We start from the raw sequence: 23,607 nt of genomic DNA on the forward strand, positions 1-23,607 counted from the left end.
GAGACGATAGATGAGGAGATGTTTTAGGCAGGGATTCGCGGATGGTATAGAGTGAGATGTTCAAAGGAGGAGATAGACTGCGTGGAGTATACTTTGCAACCAAAGGATCCAATATGGAATGTAGATTGACGCACAGACAGACATTTCGTTTAGATATTATACTCATCTGGGAGGACTCAGTGGGAGGACTCCTTTAATATATTTTCTCTCTCACTCTCTCTGTCAGTCCCACATGGGAGGACTCTAGCTTCCATGACAACCAGAAAAAAGTGCCATACATTTGTTGCAGAATATAGATGTACAAAAAAAATGCCCTTGACACTGCCAGTTGCAAGACCTTCTCAATGAGATATAAATTATGTCTCTATATCAAGCAGTTATTCTGTTATTGTCAGATAGACAGACCGACATTGTTTTATTAGTATATATATATATATATAGATAGATAGATACAACATCGAGAATTAAGCACGCTATATATAGTGGAGTATCTATCTGATTTCTGCAGTGCTTTTGATTATATTTTAATGGGCTACAAATAACTTTTCATCATGCTGCATGGGTTTCAGTTGTTTGCAGATTGAGTTGGAGAAAGCTCGGACAAACAATTATATCATACTGTGAACATTGACTCTAATACTGGCATATCCTGCACATGTAAACTTAATTAGCAGTGGGGGGCCTGTACTTAAATCAGATCTCTTACAATAACAGTAATCAGATTAGTGAGGTTTTGGTATATGCCTGTCTGCTAATAAAGATTTATGTCAGAAGCCTGGAGAATGGAATCTGCTCTTTGCTGAATTGTCATGGTTGAGCTCGTAGCATTCTCATCACTGCTATACCAAATGTAAGGATTATTATTATTATTTCAAAGCCAATATAGAACTGGGACATGAGCAAACACACGCAAGTTCATACATTTTATTACAGACCAGGATTAGCCAGTCTCCCCCTTGGTAGACCTGTGGCTCCATATATGTCACTACTTGTATCCATGGATGGACCAATATTTGCGAATTTGTTCTTGCTGGGATTGAGGCAATAGTATTTCTCTCTCACGCTCCAGCAAGAGGATGAAATACAACAGTGCATATGTTTCCTTTGCAGTTTTGCTGCTGCAATACCATGCCTACAATTAGCTTTCTCTTGCTGGAAAAGGAAAGGGAATGTAGATGTCTGTATTTTGGTATTGCCATCATCCCAGTTGGGAAGTCTGATAACAACAAAATAAAGGAAGAGAAGACAATGGACAAAATAAAAAATGTAAGACAACAATAATGAAATAATCCTTGCATTTGAAATAGCTTGTTATTGCATTGCCATCAATATCTCAAAGGGATTAACAAGATTTATGATAGAGTGAAGTACTCGTATTTGTAGAGACAAAAATAGTGCATTTCTTCCAACCTCCCCCATCCCCACCTGTATTTTAGTTATCGTCTGTACCAATGCTCTGAGGTGCCATTCATTAAGTACTGGATAAAAATGGTCTAGGATAACTACCATTACCATTTCCTTCTCTTCATGGGGAATTTCCTGGCCTCTTTTCAGTAACTTCCTATATTGAGATTGTGTGCAAAATTCAGATTTGTGGCTTGTCATTTGTAGTGTAGTGAGTTTAAATGTTCTTGGGATACAAAATAAAAGAGCTACAGTTCAGGAAGAATACATGCAGTGATATAAATCCTAATTACAACTCTTGCCTAGAATGGAGGATTTCTTCCAAAATGCTTGGGCTAAATTCTACCTAATATTCTTTGACCAGCCATTTTCCTCAACTATTGTAGTTACTTCTGTCTCACACTGCTTTCCGTTCTTGTTGGATTACAGTGTAATTTTAAGCAAAACTAATATAGAAAATTAGCTTATTGTGTATCTTTAAAATGATTATTTAGTTTTGTTTACTTTTTTAAAATCTTTTCACCACAGGTGGTCAAGTTGCAAGACAGTGAAGGTTACTGCATGTGTGTGCATAAAAAAATGAACAAACACTTGAAATTTTCAAGGCAATGAAGAATAAGTTCACTAGGTGATGATCTTGACTTTTGCAGGAAGTCACAGAGTACAATGGTAAGAGGCCATTGGACGAATTCACTTTCAAATCCCTCCACAGCCTCCCTCTACACGTCTGCAACCCTAATGCCTGGCTGCTCAATGTGTTCAGTGCAAAACAGCCTGCTTCTTGTCCCCTTCCAATCAGTATGGGAGTTTTCAGCCACTATACCCCTGCTCGGGCTCCGTCTGATGCGTGAAGTGCTTTGAGCCATCTTCCAGTGTGAAAGGGGCTGTATAAATTGTTACATCTTAAACGTGTCATAAATCTCCTACTTGAGGTTGCAGGCATATCAATAGAGTAAATTTGCATGAAGCACACAAAAAAATGTTGTACTGCTTAAATGCTGGGTGCTATTTATTGCATTGAGAGTGCTCAATAAATTGGTAAAATAACAGCATCGTGAATTTCAGTAACAGATCATTTCCTGATTATTTAAAGTAGGTGTAGAAGTATGTATCATGATCACAGATCTGCTATATGCTGCATTGTGCTGGTAGTTCATTAATTAAAAACTTTGCAGTGTAGCTTTTTTTACCTGACTATCAAATTTGAGGTTAGGTTGGCACAATACAATTCCATACAAAACATGGCTAGCACCATATTTCTAGACTATTGTTTGCATTTAATGTAATATGTTATTAAAATGCAAAGGTGTATTGTGCTGTTGAACCTGGGGTACTTTTGTTTGCTTATTGAAGAATTTAGTTGAAACATAGGCAAGAAAATATTTTATTGTTTTGTTTCCATAGTTGAGTTATATAATTATGTATTGATGTAAACAAATATTGAAATAATTGAATACATATACTTTTTAGGAAAAATTTAATCACGTCTCAAAAAGGAACATCAACAAGTCATTATTGTGCTGTTGTATCTGATAACAAAAACTGTTAATACATATTTGTGTTTTAAATTCGTTTTTAAAATAGTATTGTGTGTTGTACCCCATACTCGGCACACTTTCTTTCACTGAAAAATAAACTATGCATAATTTAGTTTTAACTTATTTTATTTTGTGTTAGGCGAGGTTTGCTGTGCATAATTCTGCAAATGTGAAGAGACCTTAATGAGCATGGTTATAATTGAATGTGGAGTATTGTATATTCTTCAAAGATCAGATTTACAGCAAATTAAAATATATTATGGTCAACATGGTGTTGCATTGAAATTCAAGATTTAGTGCAGTAAATGTGACACGTGACCCCCCTCATGCCCTTCTCAATGCCAAAGTCCATGAATTTTTTGGAGTTTGATATTTAGTAACAGCTAGTATCCCATTAATCAGCAATTGGTTCATAGGATAGAAGTCCAGTCTTTACAGATTTCACCATTGAGAATGGGGGGCAAGTGTATAAAACACATAATTCCTTGATGCGAAATATGGCTAACAAAGGAAAGCTGCTTTGGTTGGTTATCTAAACAAAGTACGTGTACTTTGATTAATCTTTCAAAATTAGCATTATTGTTAAAAAAACGATGCTTTTTATAGAAGGGGAAAAATAGTTGTGGATTTTGTGACTAGTTTGACAAAAAGGATGAAAATCACAAAGTCCATAATTTGAGTGCTGCGTAGGACAGAGTACATCCATATGATTGTATTTTGTTTTTATGTAACTGGTAAATGAAAAATTTTCAAAAGTTATAGTTTAAGATTTTCAGTCCATTTCGAGGTCCTGTATCAGTTATAATCTGTCTGACCTTCTCAAACTCACCTAGTGTGCAACCTTGGCATCCAGACCAATCTTCAGCTCTCGTTTTTCCCTGATGTTCGGTCACTGACCAATTCCTCTTTTCTTCACCTCTACCACATTGGCCACCTCCACCCTAATCTCTCACCAAATTACTACCAACACACTTATTCACGCCTTTGTGTCCCACTGAGACTTTTTAAAGCACTCCTCACTGGTACCCCTAGCTCCGGCTTCCACAAGCTCCAGATAATCAAGATAATTTTTTAAAAAATGTTAAAAACTAAAGGGATATGGAGATAGGGCGGGTAAATGGAATTAGGTTAGAAGATCAGCCATAATCTTAATTAATGGCGGGGCAGGCTCAAGGGGCCGAATGTCCTACTCCTGCACCTATGTTCTTATCCAAACTTCCATCACCCAAATCCTCATCCACACCAAACTCCACACGCCCAATATCCCATTGCTTGCCAGAATGCACTTGTTCCCTGACTCCCAATGGATCAATTTCAAGGTTTTCCCCTACATCTATCAATCCGTTCACACCCTAACATTTCCCTATCTCTGATCTCTATGTCTCCCAGCTACAACATGCACAGGATTCGGCTGATACAAAATTCCGCCGCCCGCATATTCACCCCCATCACACCGGTTCTAGCCAGGCTCCACTAGCTCCCTATCCTAGGCGAACAGGTTGATTTAAAGATTCTCACACTCGTTTTCAAATCCTTCATGGGCTGGCAACTCTCTATCTCTCCAACCTGTTAAGCCCCAACCCACTGCCTCCACTCGACTGGCTCTGGCCTCTTGCATGTCCCCCGTGCCCTCTGTTCCACCATTGGTGACTGCGCTTTCAGCCACTATGCCTGAAACTCTGGAACATTCTTCCTCCATCCTCTGCCTTTCCCCTTCCCCATCATCACGTCGCGCCTGAAGACCTACCTATTTGACCGTGCCTACGGTCACCTCCCCCTTTGTGCTTCGCCATTGTCAAACGCAGTGGGATGCTACATAATGTTGAAGGCGTTATATAAATGCAAGTTGTTGTTAATCTTCTACGCCACTTCTCTGCTCGCCCTCCTCCCTCAACTATCTCAGGCTTTCTGCATGTCCCTGCCCAGTACACCACCACCAGTGACCGAGCCGCCAGAATTTACGCCCCAAGCCTCTAGAACTTCCTCCCTCTACCTCTCTGACTCACCCTTTCTCTATGTATTGTTAAAATTCGCCTTAAAACCTACCTCTTTAACTGCACCTGTGGTCACTTCCCTTTCCTCCTCTGCCCTCAATGTCTGATCCTATCTTTGTATAGCACTCTGAAACATCCTTTGTGAAGAGTGCTATATAAGTGCATGTTGTTGTTGTAGTTGTTGTAAATCAAATAAAGTGCAGTAATGCTTAAAATAATCATTTTCCTTGTTTCTTTTTTTGGTTGTAAACGCAATTTAGGCCCTTCAATAATTTATGGAAGTGATAAACAAAGATATAGCATGACTGTTTAATTTTTTTAATGAGAAAAGAGTAAGTGATGGCTATGTCCAAGGATTATTGAAAGTTAACATTGAATTAACTGGATGCAGGTGTGCCCCCACTTGCCAAGTGAATTGCAATATAGGTTTTCTTTCTTTGTTACTCAACAGTAATATATTTCCGAATGAATATTGGAAAGCATCCCTATACTATTACAATGCTGATTTCGAGTTTCAAATCACAGACATCCCCAAGAATCTAGGTTGCTAAATGCTTGAACACTGCATTAATTTTGTTTGACTGATCATACAGGGTTTTGTACATGAACTAAATTAAAATAATTCTGCTGTCAACCTACAAATAGTATTTTGCTTCAAAACACTAATTGGTAAATAATATGGTGTGTTCAAGAATAAATCAAGTTTGTAGATAACAAGGAGGTTTTTTAAATAGAAATAGCTGCAATGAAAAGTGATGCGCACGCCAACATTCTATACGTTGGCACAAAAAATAGAATGAATGTGACTGGCATTCATATCTTAGGTTTTGAGAGAAAAAAACCTTTGAGGGAGAAAATACTTTAGCTGAGCAACTGAGAAGGAAATGTAGGAGGAAGTAGGAGGAAATGATGGTTATTTAGAGTAAAGAAAACAGTACAAATATAATAAAAGATTCAAATAGGGTCAATAGAGTCTTCTTGAAGTTTGGGTTTAAATGCTTTTGTACTCATGCAAGGAGCAATAGGAGTAAACTATTGGAATCAGCGGTGCACAAAACTATTAACATCTTAGAAAAATAGTTGCATATAGAAGGGAGCTGATAGAGTATTGATTATCTCGAAACGAAAATTTCACCTAAGAAAACTTCCATTCCTTAGCCACGAGTTTTCAACCTTGAAGGATAACTGTTTTGGAGACGTGTCATAACTTTAACCTGCATTGGAACTTTGCTAGCATCTTTGGATGACATAACCGTTCGTAGGTATGTTATAGTTTGGGTCTCAGCTGCATTATGAGGACCTCCCTCCTCCTCAATGCTATTTGGGTTTGTCTCCAGCAGTGAATTTATAATGGAAAATGAAGAAGAAGAATTGCTTGCTTTGTGCATTCTGCTTGTCAAATGAAGCACCCTCCATATACCAATCTCCCACCCACTTGGCCCCACAGGGCTTGCAGCATGTGTGTAAGCCTGCTAATTATGGGACTCCAAGGCAAAACAAACTCGTTCTTAATGCATGAGTTCCCCTTCATAGCACACAAGAAGAAAAGATCACGTTCATCAATGTGAGGTGATGCCAAAGATGTTGGTCATAAAGGGGCATAGCCTCATGATTTTTCAGCCATGAACTAAAGTGGATTGGCTCCAGTCGGGTGTGGAAAATGCTTCATTCAAAATTGGGAAATGTACTATGAGGGAGATAATCTTTCTTGATTACCAAGTACCACTAATTTGATTCAACTGATGAGACCTAGAATTTGGCTAGAAGGAATATAACGTCACCAAGAAAGGTAGGATTTTATCTTCAGAATAAAGGCTATATTCCACATATTGTTTGTTGGTTCTTTTTGTCACTTTACACATATTCTGTAAGGAGATCAATTCAATCCCACCTCCCAACCTTATCCCCTTCTGACTCAGTGGCCAGAGTGCTACCAACTGAGTCTAATTAAGTCTATCTCATTCTTTCCGCCCTATCATTTCTCAACTAAATCCAGTTGTACAGTGTCCTGTCCTAAACCAAGGCTTCTGAGCTTCTGATTTGGCAAAATGAAGTGATATCCTGTTTGCTTTGACCAGCAACTTCAATGTTGGTTCAGGCTTTTTAGGTGAGTGATGGGTCATTGAACATCTATTTCAACTTCCTCCTTACTATCCCATTCATGGAGTCCATGCATCTCCTATTCTATTTCTACCTATTTTGCATATGTATGTACGCACACACTGCAGTTACATCTGGTGGCGCGCCGGCTGACTGGCGCTGTGGCATTCTGCATCATAGAACACACATGTGGCCAAGCGGCGGGAACAAAATAAAGAACACAGACGAAGCTAAGTGGCGGCAACAACAAAATTACATTTTTAAAGCACCGAGTCCTCCCACAGGTGTTCTCCCAGATGAGTATAGATAAAGATGAAATGTCCGTCTGTGTGTCAATCTACATTCCACATTGGATCCTTTGGTTGCAAGTGTAACTGCAACGAGTACAGCTAGTATAATTATATATATATACACATATGTATACACTAGCTGTACCAGGCCCGAGAGATAGGGAGGTGCAATGCCCTATCTCTCCGACCTTCTTACCCTACAACCTGCTGCCTCCACTCGACTGACTCCGGCCTTCTGCATGTCCTTCGTGCCCACTGTTTCACCATTGGTGGTCGCACTTTCAGCCACTAGCCCTGAAACTTTGGAACACTGTCTTCCTCTATCCCTCCGCCTTGCCAATTCCTTCCCCATTTTCAGATCGTGCCTACGGTCACCTCTCCCTCCTCCTGGCTCAGTGTTGTGCTCTGCCGCTTTCAAGTGCTCTGGGAAGCTTCCCTGCATGAAGTGTGCTATATAAATGCTTGTTTTATTTTTAATATATACAATGTATATATAGGGAAGGGTGAGTATGGACCTCTGAGTTGCTCCATTTAATATCGCCTCCAATATGTCCTAAATTCCATAACAACCATCCTCTGTTTCCTCTCCTTTAGCCATTCTTATTACATATCCATATTTTATCCCTCCAGTCATTGGTAAATTTACTGTTGTAGACAGGAAATGGAGTCAATAACTGGAAAATTCCTCTTTCCTCTAATCCCAAATAATGCCTTTACGTTTCAATTATAAACATTCTGATCGATTTTACAAATACATTTCAAACTGGCTTCCTTATCATCAACACTTTCCTGCACTAACAGCATCAAAATAAAATCATATATTGTAAACTGTCAGATGGATGTTGAAGATCCTATCACAATATATAAAAAGAGAGTTTGCCCTGGCCGACAATCCCCCAGATAAAACTGGTCATTCATCTTATGGCAGTTTGTTGGAAATTGCTGTGTGCAAAATTGGCTGCTGCGTTTAGCTACAAATTACATAGTCTCTACACTTTACAGAGAGCATTTTGAGATGTCCTCCTGATGTGAAAGGCACTAAATCAATTGCAAGGATTACAGCATCATTATTATTAGATATAACGCTATAAAGTACAATTTTCTTTCAGTTTTGTTAATACTTGTTATGAATATTCACTTTACAATTACATTGTATTTCTTGTGGGCAGGAACAAAATGGGAAGCAACCTGATTGCCAGATTCACAATATTGTAAAATACTCTATGTTCGATCTTTTCGTAGATAAAATGAGTACTCTGGAACAGCAAGCACATTAAAAGGCCACATTTTGCATGAGTGGTAATGATAGCTATGTGGGAAGAAGCTCATAATATCCACTAATGACAGGAAAACAAGGATAGTATTAGACAAGAATTCTTAAGATCTGCAAATATATAAGATTTGGGCAAATAAAACAAACTGGAAGTTAATAATACTTGATGGGAATAAGGGAATCAAAATGAAATTCAAGGGGGAAATAATTTAGACTGTTATTGCTGTGAATTAGTAATTAGCAGAACAACAACAACAACAAGATTTCATTTATAGAGCACCTTTCACGTCGGGAGGACGTCCCAAGACACTGGACAATTGGGTCGGGACCTGAGCAGGGGGGAAATGGTCAGGGTGAGGGGAGGGAAGGGAGGGAGCGAGGAGGGGGTAGAGAGTCGAGAGGGGAGCTGAAGGCACGGTCGAAGAGAAAGGTCTTGAGACCGGCCTTGAAGGAGGAAAGGGAGGAGGCGGCGAAGGCACTGGGGGATGGAGTTCCAGAGCCGAGGGGCTGAGAGGCTGAAGGCCCGGCCACCGATGTTAGGGCGGTTGGGGTGGGGGAGAAAGGGTCACGTTCCTCGGGATAGACTGATGTATAGGTAATTCATAGGCTGGGAATATCATGTAGCAAGAGTTTGCAGACAAAGAATATTCTGAATGCCACTTAAGGGTTATCAATCATTTGATGGATGATTTTTCAAAGTAGATGCAATGGGAAACATTGTCAAAATTTAAAGTCCTGAGCATCCAGAATAGCAAAGCTCAAGGTTAATCCTTGATCTTTGCTGAGTTAACAAAACAGCTGATACTGTTGGCCCAATGCTCCCAAGCTTAGGGAAAATAAACCTCCTGAACACTGCCCTGGAACTTGTTCTGGAGCCATAAGGAGGTTAGACTTGTCTATGATCACTGTGCAGTTGAATAGCTTGCCAACACACATTGGCCAGACTCCCATGTGACAAAAGGCCACTTGCATGAGGGACCAGATGGTCACCGCTGTCTATAGCACTCTATGTCCCAGCCTGGCTCAGTGGTAGCACTCTCACCTCTGAATCAGAAGGTTGTGTGTTCAAGTACCGCGTCCAGACTTAAACTCGCATAGTCTTACCAAGCTGACACTCCAATGCATCACTGTGAGTGTGCTGGCATCCCGTCTGCCTGGTCAGGTAGATGTTAAAGATCCCATGACACTATTCGAATGGATAAGAGACTTTCTCCCCCTGTCCTGGCCAACAATCCCCTAAATAAAATTGGTCTTTCTTTCAGTCTATGGCCATTTGTGGGACATTACTATGCATAATTTGCCCACAAGTATGCAGTCACTCCATTTCACAGTGATTTATGGAGTCCTGTAACTCATTGGTTAGAGTGCTCTCCTCGTAAGTAAGAGACCTGGGTTTGTTTCCCGGCAGAGTGAAATGTTGGGCAAGTTTACATATTCCACACGTTTCTGATACATAGCAATACGTAGGAACCCGGTTATTAGTCAACTGGCGGATTGGTTTTCCGGCGGTAATAATTCCTAAAAAAATAATAAATTGGTCATTCAATCCACGACTGTTTGTGAGGCACTGCTGTGTGCAATTGGCTGCTGCTTTCGCCCACAAAAATAGTCAATTCACATTACAGTATATTCTGTGAATTGCTTTGAGACATCCTGAAGATGTGATCAGGTGTTATATTAAATGCAAGGATTATTATTATTTCTGTTAAGCAATTTGAGACTTTCTTCCAATGTCATAAGATGTTACATCAAAGGCAAGGGTTATTATATCAACCTGAGTCGACAACTTCAAGACAACAGGGGTAAGATGAAGAAAATAAACATTACCGAGTATATCCTGCTCTTAAGGATCACCAACCAAACTTGCAGGTATCAAAACAACAGCACAATGTTTTTATTTGGTAAATCTAGTTCATAAAGTTGCAAATAGAATTGTAAAACAACTTAATTTAAGCATGCTATGTTAATTCACTAGTTATACCACAAAAACACAACATTCAGGATTGTCTTATAACAATCTTTAATAATCCTTACATTTGATTTAGCACTTTTCACCTCGGGAGGATGTCTTCTGAATTCATAATATTATTGTAATATAAATTATAATTATCAATCATGAGTTGAAGCGAGATAAAGATTTAGTTTTAAGACAGATAGAAAGAAAGGGTACTGAGGATACAGAAGACTTTGAATTTATACCCATTAAAGAGCCAGACAAATCAAACAAATTAAGATACTGGAAATCTATAGTGTATCAAACATTCAGTTGGTAATGATCTGGCCTCTGATATTCTTGGATTCCTGTAAAACAACAGTAACACTCCAGAGCAATGCTGGGGTGTGCTGCCTTGTTGAGGGTGCTGTCCTACGAAGGGTAGATTAAACCAACGTCCTGACTGTCTATTCAAGTGCACGTTACAGATCCCATCGTACTAATCCAAAAGAGAAGAGAATAACTCCCAGTGTCATGGCTAACAATCCCCCACATAAAATTGGTCATTCACTTTGTGGCTTTGTGGGACATTGCTGTGTGCAAATCTGGCTGGGTTTGCCTGTAAATCCAGTCACTACACTTCACAGCTTATCCTGCGAAGTGGCGTGAGACATTCTCCAGACCTGAAAGAAGCGACACGCGATGCGAGGCTTATAATTATCCTTCGAATAACCTGACGTGAACGGTTCCGAATCAGCTCGGGGTGGGTTCCAAGCGGCCCCGCGTGTGACCACCCTGTCCTTAAGAGAGAAAGTCAACACCGCCCCGGACCAGTCATGTTTCATAGCCAAAGCTTGGGGAGGGGGGAGGGGGGGGGGGATAAGTCTTTTTAAATGCTAATGGAGTTCCTCGTTAATCCTCTGACCCAGAACACGACAGATGTTGATGTACAAATGGCTGTATTGGAGAGAAGTTGCATGTGATGTGCAGTGGCAGTGCCAACTGGGCAGTGAGGGGGGGAGGGCAGTGAGGAGGGAGGGGAGGGCAGTGAGGAGGGAGGGGAGGGCAGTGCGGAGGGAGGGGAGGGCAGTGAGGAGGGAGGGGAGGGCAGTGAGGAGGGAGGGAGGGCAGTGAGGAGGGAGGGGAGGGCAGTGAGAGAGAGGGGAGGGCAGTGAGGAGGGAGGGGAGTGGGGGGAGGGCAGTGAGGGGAGGGCAGTGAGGGGGAGGGCAGTGAGGAGGGAGGGGAGGGCAGTGAGGAGGGAGGGGAGGGAGGAGGGGAGGGGAGGGCAGTGAGGAGGGGAGGGCAGTGAGGGGAGGGCAGTGAGGAGGGAGGGGAGGGAGGGGAGGGAGGGCAGTGAGGAGGGAGGGAGTGAGGGGAGGGAGGGCAGTGGAGGGGAGGGGAGGGCAGTGGAGGGGAGGGGGGGAGGGCAGTGAGGGGGAGGGGAGGGCAGTGAGGGGAGGGGAGGGCAGTGAGGGGGAGGGGAGGGCAGTGAGGGGAGGGAAGGGCAGTGAGGAGGGAGGGCAGTGAGGGGAGGGGAGGGCAGTGAGGGGGAGGGGAGGGCAGTGAGGGAGGGAGGGCAGTGAGGGGAGGGGAGGGCAGTGAGGAGGGAGGGGAGTGAGGGGAGGGAGGGCAGTGAGGGGAGGGAGGGCAGTGAGGAGGGAGGGCAGTGAGAGGAGGGAGGGCAGTGAGGGGAGGGGAGGGCAGTGAGGAGGGAGGGGAGTGGAGGGGAGTGAGGAGGGAGGGCAGTGAGGGGAGGGAGGGCAGTGAGGAGGGAGGGCAGTGAGGGAGGAGGGCAGTGAGGAGGGAGGGGAGGGAGGGCAGTGAGGAGGGGAGGGAGGAGGGAGGAGGGCAGTGAGGAGGGAGGGGAGGGCAGTGAGGGGAGGGCAGTGAGGAGGGAGAGGAGGGAGGGCAGTGAGGAGGGGAGGGGAGGGCAGTGCTGCTCACAGTGTTAGGCAGTAGCGGCAGTAGCAGCGCAGAGCAGAGCTGCACAGCCTCAGAGCCACAGCCACACCGACCGCTCCCATCTCTGTCGGGAACTCGGCAGCGACCACTGCAGCTTTATTGTGCATAATATATATATCATAGGGACCCCCACACCCCCCCCACACCCCCACCCCCCACACCCCCCACACCCCCCCACACCCCCCACACCCCCCCCACCCACCCCCACCCCCTGCAGTTGTTGCAAAGGGAAGATGGCGCCGTCTCGGTCCCGCACTCTCAAGAGATGTCAGAGAGTTTTGTATTGGATTCCCGTCCTCTTCATCGCGCTGATCGCCTCCTGGTCCTACTATGCCTATGTGATACAGCTCTGTCTGGGTAAGTACCTCACCCCCACCCCCCCCACACACCCTCACACACACCCTCACACACACACACACACACACCCTCACACACACACACACCCTCACACACACCCTCACACACACACACACACCCACACCCCCCCCCCCCCACACACACCCCCACACACACACACACCCACACACACCCCCACACACACACACACCCACACACACCCTCACCCACACACACACACCCTCACACACACCCACACACACACACACACCCACACACACCCTCACCCACACACACACACCCTCACACACACCCACACACACACACACACACACCCTCACACACACCCACACACACACACACACACACACCCACACACACACCCACACACACACACACACCCTCACACACACCCACACACACACACACACACACCCTCACACACACCCACACACACACACACACACACACCCACACACACACACACACACACACCCACACACACACCCACACACACACCCTCACACACACACACACACACACCCACACACCCACACACACCCTCACACACACCCTCACACACACACACACACACACACCCTCACACACGCACACACACACCCCCACACACACCCTCACACACACCCACACACACCCTCACACACACACACACACACACACACACCCTCACACACACCCTCACCCCCCCCACACACACACACCCTCACACACACCCTCACACACACACACACACCCACACACACACACCCCACACACACACCCCCACACACACCCTCACACACCCTCACACACACCCACACACACCCCCCCCCACACACACACACACCCTCACACACACCCACACACACACACACACACACCCTCACACACACCCTCACACACACACACACACCCTCACACACACACCCACACACACCCACACACCCACACACACACCCTCACACACACCCTCACACACACACCCACACACCCCCCACACACACACACCCTCACACACACCCTCACACACACCCACACACACACCCTCACACACCCACACACACACCCTCACACCCACCCACACACCCACACACACACACACACACACCCACACCCACACACACCCACACACACACCCTCACACACACCCACACACACACCCACACACACCCACACACACACCCCCAAACCCCCCCACACCCACACACCCCCACACCCACCCCCACACACACACACCCCCCACACCCCCACACCCCCACACACCCCCACACACACACACACCTACACACCCACACACACACACACCCACACACCACACACACACCCACACACACACACATACTGTGCAAATAAATGCACACTCCACTCAACACAATGCTCCAGGTGAGCAGAGCTGTCTGGCCAGGTTTACAGCTGACTGCAAATATAAAGCCGCCACCAACAGCAAAATAATAATAATAATAATAATAATAATAATAACGGTCCTCGCATTTGATATCGCGCCCTGATCCCGTCTTCGGGACGTCTCAAAGCGCTTCACGCCCATATACTGTAGATTGAACCGAATGCGGGTGAAATATTATTAATAGTAATAGAGAGAGATGAGCCCCTGCCTGGTGCAGTGTGCCCTATTGCTTGCCCCCACTCCCCCACCCCCCCCTCCCTCCCTCCCTCCCTCCCACACACACCGTGTTCTTGTTTGTAAACACAGCTCTCCTTGCGAGGCAGCAGCACATCACCATTTTGTGGAGCCCTCGTTCACCTACTACCGTACACAATGTGTGTTTCCTTGACATTCAGACTCAGGAAGGAAAGCACCAAAAAAACTGCAGATCCGCATTCAGTGTGATGTTTCGTCCACAAAATACATTCAATTCTCTTCGCAATTATTTTGTCAAGCGTTTTGAGACGTCTCAACGATGTGATAAGGCGCTACATCAAATGCAACAATTATTATTATATTATTATATTGTTTGGCGTTCATGCATTTTCATGTGTTTTCTGACATTATCCTCTTTGGCTCCCATCAACATCTTCTCTCCTGCGGGTCTGAGCTCCTCAACCTCCCCGGCTGCTCCTCAGACTCACCGAACCCGTGCACAACTTCGCCGTCAGGTTCCATCCCCAGCTTTCGGTTCTACCCCATTCCCTGACCAGGATGGCTTTTTTCCACCTCCATCACATTACCCTCACAACTGACGCAGCTGAAACCCTCGTGCACGCCATTCATCACTTCCTGGCTGGACTATTCCAATGCCCTCCTCTGGTCTCCCCAGTTCCACCATACACAAAATTCAACAAATTCAAAACTTCACCACCTGGATACTCACCTGCACAAAACTCCGTACCCCATCACCTTGCCAGGCTCCACTGGCTCCCAGTTACTGAACTGATTGATTTCAGGATCCTTTCACTCGTTTTCAAATCATTTCATACCCTGGCATCTCCTTACCTACCGGACCTGCTTACCCTCCACTCCACCACCTGCTGCCTCCGCTCGGCCGACTCCGGCCACCTGTTTGTCCCTTGTCCCCTCCGCTCCACCATCGGTGGCCGTGCCTTCAGCCACTACGCCCCGAAACCCTGGAACTCTCTCCCTCAATGCTTCCGCCTTGCCATCTTCATCTTCAAATCCTGCCTGAAGACCTTCCTTTTTGATCACGCTTATTGTCACCTCCCCTCTGCCTCTCCCTGGCTCGTTCTCAGACGCTACCACTGTGATGCCATCCTGAGTGAAAGGCGTTATATAAATGAAAGTTGTTGTTGTTGTTATCAGGCTGAACCATTGTATTACAGTGCCTGGTGTTAGTCCTTGGGGCAGTTTTTTTTAAGTTGAATACAGTGCACCAGATCAGGTACACGTTTCCATTACAAGACATAGTAATTGCAGTAAGATCTGTTATAAACCCTGGAATTTGTTTTAGACTTTCAACCACAAAATACAGTCAATCCACTTTACAATGTATTCTGTGAAGAGCTTTGAGACTCAACGATGTGATAAAGCACTGTACAAATACAAGGATTATTATTACTAGATTTGTACTAATTCTGAAAAGAATGACTGTTACCACTGGCTTGGGTTTCAACTGCTTGGGTAATATGCTGTAATATAGAATTTATATCTAAAAACTTTGTAAGAGTTTTTTTTTGCAATGGAAGACTGTAAACGTACTCTAAATTGAAGGCTGTGAGATCTCTATCCCAGTCCTGCGCATTGTTAGCTTCACCTCAATCTCAATCAGATAACCTTCCACGGTTCCAGGGATTAAAACCTATTTACTCAGCCTCTCATCATAGCTGAATCCATTCAACCCATTTCAATCTGACTGAACACAATATTCTAGATGAGTTCTGATCACCTCTCGGTATAACTGCAGTATTAGTACTTTGGCTTTGTGTTTCAGACCTCATGGAATAAATCACTGCATCCTATTAACTTTTTGGATTGTTTTCTGCACCAACAAACTAGCTTTCATTGACTTGTGTACTCAAACCTCAAAATCCTTTTGTTCATCCAAGTACTTTTAGCCCTGTGTGGGTAAGTCGCATAGTCTCAAATCTAAAATGTATTTGGTGAAGAAGCCTAAGTTGAAAACATGGAGGGTAAGTTTGGGTCAGACCAAATCTGGGTAAAACTGCAGTTAGGGCACTATTACTGTATATGAGCTCAAAGATGAAACTCATTCTCTGTATTGTCACCGGATGCAAGGGAGAGAAAAAAATATTTTTAATAATTTTCAAGTCATTCAAGCGGAAGCCAATAATTGATTATGACAATCTATCCGAATGACATTTAACAGGAGATGTGCCTCATTTGTTTATTGTTCACATGCATCAGAATAGATTCATCATTCAAGGCTAAAAAAGATGTATATTACGTAGTATTTACTTTAATATTTATACTGATTTAAGCAAAGATGTTTGCTGGTTTATCTTCATATTTGAAGACTTGGTTGATGCCATCACAATACGTTGTTTTAGTTAATGTTTTAGAATAGGCAACCAAAAATAAGAATATATGAATTTTTACGAAAGATTCAAGGAAATCCAACCTTTTTGATAGCTTGGAATGAGACATTGGAATCTGAGTCTTGATGAGACTGACCTGAAATATCTCAAGATTGAAAATCGGAAACTAAAAGTTTAATTTTTTAAAAAAAAAATGTTATTTTTTTCCCCACCACTGCTGTATTTTATGTTGTATAATCATTAATAATTAATAATCAATATCATTGGGTTTTCAGTGAGTTTGTATCATCAGGCAAACAAATCCCAGAAATGACTCATCTAATGTACAGCTCTGAACGACAAATGTTATTAATTGAATTGGAGTACACTTAGTTTCTTACATCAGCAGCTTCATTTGTCTGGGCATGAAAAATGCAATACAAATTATAACAGTAAAAATTGATCATCTTCCAAAATCATTGCATTAAAACCGAGAAAATATTATCAAAGTATTGCTGTTGTCTCCTTGGCTTTAAAATATTATTAACTGCTTGGATGATTGGAAATATATGGAAATATGGTTTAGGGAATCTGAGACAAGGTAATGTGGTCCTGCTAGGTTTCTTGCTAGGTCAAGACTTCAATTGATTAATGCCAGAAAGTGCCCATGAATGTTTACTAAGAGGTACAGTAAAGCTAAACAATAAAGAGGTTTCACAGCTTGTCATAATTAATGAGTTCCCTGAGGCAATATCCTCCAGAGAGTAATCAGCATTGATATTTGTTTCAGGCTGTATCAAAGCATTACTACAGCATTTTGTTTTCACTCCAAACCCTTGTAAAACTTCAATCCCTAGTTTTACTTTAACAATGGTAGGCAGGTATCTAGGACTTACCAACCCATTAGAACTTTGGCTTGTAAGGTTGAGAAGATGCCTGTAATACTTGCTAACCATACACTTGCCAATCACGTCTCCTACACTTGCCAGCTGTATCTCCCACACTTGCCAGTTATCTCTCCTACAACAACAACAACAACAAAATTACATTTATATAGCACCTTTCACGTTGGGAGGACGTCCCAAGGGGCTGGAGAGACAGAGTTTTGGACCCGACCTGAGGGTCGGGTTGGGGGAAGCAGGGAGATCGAAAGCACGGTCAAAGAGGAGGGTCTTGAGGTGGGTCTTGAAGGTGGCGAGGGAGGGGGCGAGATGGAGGGACTGCGGGATGGAGTTCCAGAGGGTGGGTGCAGAGTGGTGGAAGGCCTGACTGCCGATAGTGGGGCGAGCAAGATGGGGGACGTGAAGCAGACCGGAGCCCGCTGAGCAGAGGGAGCGAACAGGATGGTAGGAGGTTAGGAGGTCGGCGAGGTAGGGGGCAGCAAGACCATGGAGAGCTTTGAAGGTGAGGACCAGGATCTTGAATTGTATCCTCTGTGGGATGGAAAGCCAGTGGAGTTGGGTGAGGTTGGGGGTGATAGGGTCACGGAGGCTGGTGCGGGAGGGGACACGGACTGCAGAGTTCTGGATGATCTGCAGCCTGTGGAGGGAGGAGTTGGGGAGGCCGATAAGCAGTAAGTTTACATAGTCAAGCCGCGATGTAATGAAGATGTGTATGAGGGTTTTGGCAGCCTGCGGTGTGAGACAGTGGCTGATCTGGTTGATGTTGCGGAGCAGGCCGGAGCCCAATGAACGGAGGGAGCGGGCAGGTTGGCAGGGAGTCAGCAGGTCAGAGAGGTAAAAGGGGGCAAGGCCATGGATGGCCTTAAAGGTGAGGATGAGGATCTTGAACTCGATCCTCTGCGGGATGGGGAGCCAGTGGAGTCGGACAAGGGTGAGAGTGATGGAGTCACGGAGCCTGGTGCGTGATAGTACACGAGTTGCAGAGTTTTGGATGATCTGCAGATTGTGAAGGGAAGAGTTGGGAAGGCCGATGAGGAGGGAATTCCTGTAATCGAGCCTTGAGGTGACGAATGCGTGGGTGAGGGTTTTGGCAGCCTGAGGGGCGAGAAAGTGGAGGAGTCTGGCAATGTTGCGGAGGTGGTGGTAGGCAGTGCCAATCATGACGCGGATGTGGGGGAGAAAGGACAGTTCAGGGTCAAACAAGACTGGCTTAGTGAGGTTGAGTGTGCAGCCATGAATTGCAAGGTTGATTTTGCAACTATGGATGGTGATGCTGTCAGAGCCTGAGGTGAGGGGTCACTGACGCGCTCTGAGATGCCGTCTGGCATGGAGGGCGCTATATAAATCCAAGTTGTTGTTGTTGTTGTTGACGGGAGCCAATCAGGAGAGCCTCGGTCTTGTTGACGTTCCACTGAAGAAAGTTAGCTCTCATCCAGGACTTGATGTCTGACAGACATTCTGTCAGGACAACAGTGGTCCTGGAGTCAAGGTGGAGGCAGAGAGGTAGAGTTGGGTGTCATCCGCATACATGTGGAAGTTGACCCATGTCTGCAGATGATGTCACCAAGAGGGAGCATATAGGTGTTGAAGAGGAGGGGACCGAGCACAGAGCCCTGAGGAACACCGCACAAGACGGTCCGGGAGCTGGAGGGGAAGCCGTTTGAGGAGATGAAGTGCAAGATGTGTGAAAGGTACGATCTGAACCAATCAAGGACAGTGCCGTGGAGGTTGAGGTGAGAGGAGAGGCGGTGGATGAGGATAGAGTGGTCGACGGTGTCGGAAGCAGCAGAGAGGTCAAGGAGGACGAGGAGGCAGAGGGAGCCCTGGTCACAGATGGACAGAATGTCATTTGTCACTTTGACCGGGGCGGTTTCTGTGCTGTGGGCGGCACGGAAACCCGATTGGAAGGGAGAAGGGAGTGGCGGGAGAGGAGGAAGCGAAGCTGAGAAGCAACAACTCGTTCCAGGACCTTGGAGAGGAAGGGGAGGTTGGAGATGGGGCGGTAGTTCTGGAGTAGAGAGGGTCCAGGGAGGGATTTTTAAGGATAGGAATGATGACAGCGTGTTTTAAAGGAGTGGGAACAGTACCAGAGGACAGGGAGAGGTTAACAATGTCCGTGAGTAGAGGGGCAAGGAGGTGCAGCTGGGAGGTAAGGAGCGGGGGTAGGGATGGGAGCCAGGGAGCAGGTGGTGGGTTTCATATGGGTTATGATAGTGATGAGAGAGGAGAGGGAGACGGGTTCAAAGGTGTGGAGGGTGGGGTGGGGTGGATAGGGGCTTGGGTGGGAGAAGGAGATGGGGAGGGGGTAGTAGTTGCAGTGGCAGAGGCAGCTGAGCGGATTCTCTCGACTTTGGATTTGAAGAAGTCCAGCATCGCCTCGTAGTTGGAAACTGCAACACTAATGGTGCTTATTTTATTGATCAGGAAAGGATGCAGGTCTAATGGACCCACTAGGATTTTAATCAGCACCTTCTGATCAACAGGGCAACATTCAATTTACTCAGCGAGTTGCATATTATACATTGCATGCATGTACATATCTTCTAAAGATTCAGTGATATTGTAACATTGTTTGGTTCAACAACTGTTCAGCTGATGGGAAAAAACTGACACATAATCCTGTAGAATAATCATGAATAAACAGTTTTTATCTAAACAGTGAGTATGATATTTTAAACCACTGTGCCTACTTTTATATTTAAATTTTAAATAAATGGATAGTTTCCCCCACAAAATATAGTCAATTCACTTTATAGTACATTCTGCGAATCGCTTTGAGATGTCTCAATGATGTCATAAGGTGCTATATCAAATGCAAGGATTATTATTATAAATTTAAAATTTGTATAAATATTAATGTACTGCACTTAGCTCCTCAGCAAACTGAAGCAATCCTTATCTGGTGTAAGAATGTCTCAAAGTGCTTTACTGGATTTACTGTGAAATGCAGTGACTGTATTTGTAGGCAGCACAATCGCACACAGCAGTGTCCTACAAATAGACGTGAAATGAATGAACAATTTTATTTTGGGAATTGTTGGCCAGGAGCCTGGGAAAAACTCGCTTCTCTTTTCAAATGGTGCCATGGCGTATCTAACAGGTAGACGGGACCTCGGTTTACAGTCTGATCTGAAGGAGCACTCTGACAATGCAACACACCCTGACTGTACAATTCCAATTCCTAAAGTAGGATTCAAACCCACAACCTTCTGACTCAGAGGCAAGAGTGCTACCACTAATCCAAGCAGTAATTGACAGTGGTTCTGATTTCGATCCGTAATGGGTGTTAACCACTAATCAGTACAAGTGAAATGACTGTTTTTTGGAGTCCTGTAGCTCAGTGGTTAGAGTACTTGCCTCGCCTGGGTTCGATAACCAGCAGGGCGAAACCTTGGGCAAGTTTCCTTACTCCACATGCCTGATAATAATCCCTCAAGAAAAACAACAATAATAATTTGTCATTCAATCCATGACTGTTTGTGGGACACCGCTATGCGCAATTGGCTGCCGTGTTCTGACCACAAATATACAGTCAATTCACTTTACAGTATATTCTGTGAAGCGCTTTGAGACATCTAGAAAACGTGAAAAGCGCTATATCAAATGTAAGGATTATTATTATTATATCCCACAAACCTGAGCAGCATCCTGCACTGTTAAGTTGTTGAATAAGATATTTATTTAATATGTGAGACAGGCCAGATTAATCCATACTCATGAATTATACACATCTCCTTCATGAATCCAACAGCCATCGTGTTCAGCAGCTTCTTGTGCTGTCTGCACTGGGGGCAAATGCATTATATGATATGATTTCACTTGTGATAATTATTATATCGAATGTTGCATTTCTCCCCAATATGTGATGTGATATTAATCATATCACACACCACATTTAATTTCTACCACCTCCCCCTCCCCATTATTTATTTTTGGGTTTGAAGTTATTTTATTAAATGTTAAAGTTACTGTATAGCAGTGGGATATTTGATCCATTATGGTTTGACAATCTCTTCTCCATGAAATAGTACATAACTATGGATCTATCTGAATATAATCATAATAATCATTGCATTTGATATAGCTGTCTACCACGTCGAGAGTACACATCAAAGCGCTTCACATAATATACTGTGACGTGTAGTGAATGTATATTTTATAGGCAAATGTGGCAGCTAATTTATTCACAGCAATGTCCCACAAACAACCATGAGATAAATGACTAATTCAGATAGAATGCACAACTGTTTGAGTTTTTAAACTGCTGAAAAGCAATTATTTTATCAGAGATAACAACCTGGCATATTCCCCAATTCCACATGCTTTGTATGAAACATAATGGCACAGGGGTAGAACTCTCGCCTCTGAGTCAGAAAGTTGTGAGTTAAGCCCAATATCAGGACTTGGAATCACATAGTCCAAGATGACACACCAATGCAGTACTGAGGTTGGGTTGCATTGTCAGAGGTGCCATCCTTGGGATGAGACATGAATCCAAGGTGTTCAGGTGGATGTTAAAGATCCTATGGCACTATTTGAAAAGATAAATGATTTTTTTCCGGTGTCTTGGCGAACAATCCCCTAAATCACTCACTTTGCAAGACTGTTTGTAAGACATTGCCATGGGAAATTGCCTGGCGCATTTTGTTCACAAAATACATAGTCAATCCACTTTACAGTATATCCTGTGAACCTCTTTGAGACGTCTCAACAACGTGATAAGGTGCTATATCAAATGCAAGGATTATTAATAATATTATTATTATTTATTTTCAGTGTATATTGTGAAGAGGTAAACATGCAGTTCATTTTGTACCAATTAATAAATATCCTTTAAATATATAGTTCACTACAACCTGTACTTTGAAACAAGAAATAGTAAATCATCTTTTAATAATGCTGTCAGTCTACGTCATGCAATTTACATTGTAATAACTCAATTTCTCTCCTTGGCTGCCAAGCTGGTTAATTTTAAATTGACATAATTAAAAAATAAAAGGCAAATGAAATTCAAAATTGGGCACACTTATTCTCATTAGACAACTAGATTGAAGATGCAGAACTCAAAATGAAATTTAGCCCTAATTGCAGCTGGTAATAAAATACTGTGCCTGCAACATTATTTAGCAATCTCCACAGCATAAAGCAAGGGTTGACATAAATTGAGTTAGAAAAGTGTACAATTTAAAAAAGTGATTTTTTGGGATGGCAGCTGGGACTCTTAACGCATGTGGAAACTCATCCCCATGCTTAAGAGTATCCAAAACAAGCTGAGATTTCCATGCATCCCACCAAACATGGAAATATCAGAGATAGATTGCTGGAATGGAATGTGCACCCTCTCCCTGGAGGGACACATCCTGCTTACCTAACTCCAGAAAGTATTTGGCAAGAGCCAAGGCTTAGGGACCTCAGAGTGTATGTTGAGGTACTGCTGGAGTCTATCCCAGCTAAAACCGCATAACTTGCCATTGATAGTACTGCCTAGCAAGCTTTTCCACTGTCCAGCTAGGACTACCCTACCTGTTAGCTTTTGCTTGCAGAGTTAACAGGAGCTGAGTGGGAGGATTCCCTGCTCCCAGTGACTGGTCTGCCCTTCCAAAAAAATGGAATTTGTATGAATATCTAATATTCTGTGAAAATACAATCATGGCTGTTTGTGGTACAATGCTGTGCATATATTGGCTGCTGTGTTCACCTACAAATAGATCCACTGTCACTACACTTCAAACCTACTTTGAGAGGTCTCGATGATGTGTTAAGACACAATATCAAGTGCAAGGATTGTTATTACTATGGAAAAATCAGGAATGTAGTGTCCTGGTGGCTGTTGGCTTGAGACCACATTTCCTTGAAAAGGTCGGAGTTTGAATCCATAATTCATGATAAATAATTTATGAACAACAACAACGTTGTTGTAAATAAA

The 23,607-nt window shown here is 43.8% G+C and overlaps 2 protein-coding genes across 5 annotated transcripts in view; both read left to right on the forward strand.

Annotated features, from left to right (window-relative positions):
* micu3a (mitochondrial calcium uptake family, member 3a) overlaps window positions 1-4,053 on the forward strand; it is an 85,945-nt gene extending 81,892 nt beyond the window's left edge. For all 3 annotated transcript variants that reach the window (XM_007892791.2, XM_007892792.2, XM_007892794.2), the window contains one exon: window positions 1,933-4,053. The gene's annotated coding sequence lies outside the window, so the exon portion shown is untranslated. The remainder of the gene's footprint in view (window positions 1-1,932) is intronic.
* Window positions 4,054-12,726: 8,673 nt separating this feature from the next.
* Window positions 12,727-23,607, forward strand: part of zdhhc2 (zinc finger DHHC-type palmitoyltransferase 2) — a 51,250-nt gene continuing 40,369 nt past the window's right edge. For both annotated transcript variants that reach the window (XM_042336912.1, XM_042336916.1), the window contains exon 1: window positions 12,727-12,852. In XM_042336912.1, coding sequence (XP_042192846.1) covers window positions 12,729-12,852 — 124 coding nt within the window. In that variant the 5' untranslated portion in view covers window positions 12,727-12,728. The remainder of the gene's footprint in view (window positions 12,853-23,607) is intronic.

The sequence above is a fragment of the Callorhinchus milii genome, unplaced genomic scaffold (genome assembly GCF_018977255.1).
Source record: "Callorhinchus milii isolate IMCB2004 unplaced genomic scaffold, IMCB_Cmil_1.0 Scaffold1, whole genome shotgun sequence".
NCBI classification, from domain to species: Eukaryota; Metazoa; Chordata; class Chondrichthyes; order Chimaeriformes; family Callorhinchidae; genus Callorhinchus; species Callorhinchus milii.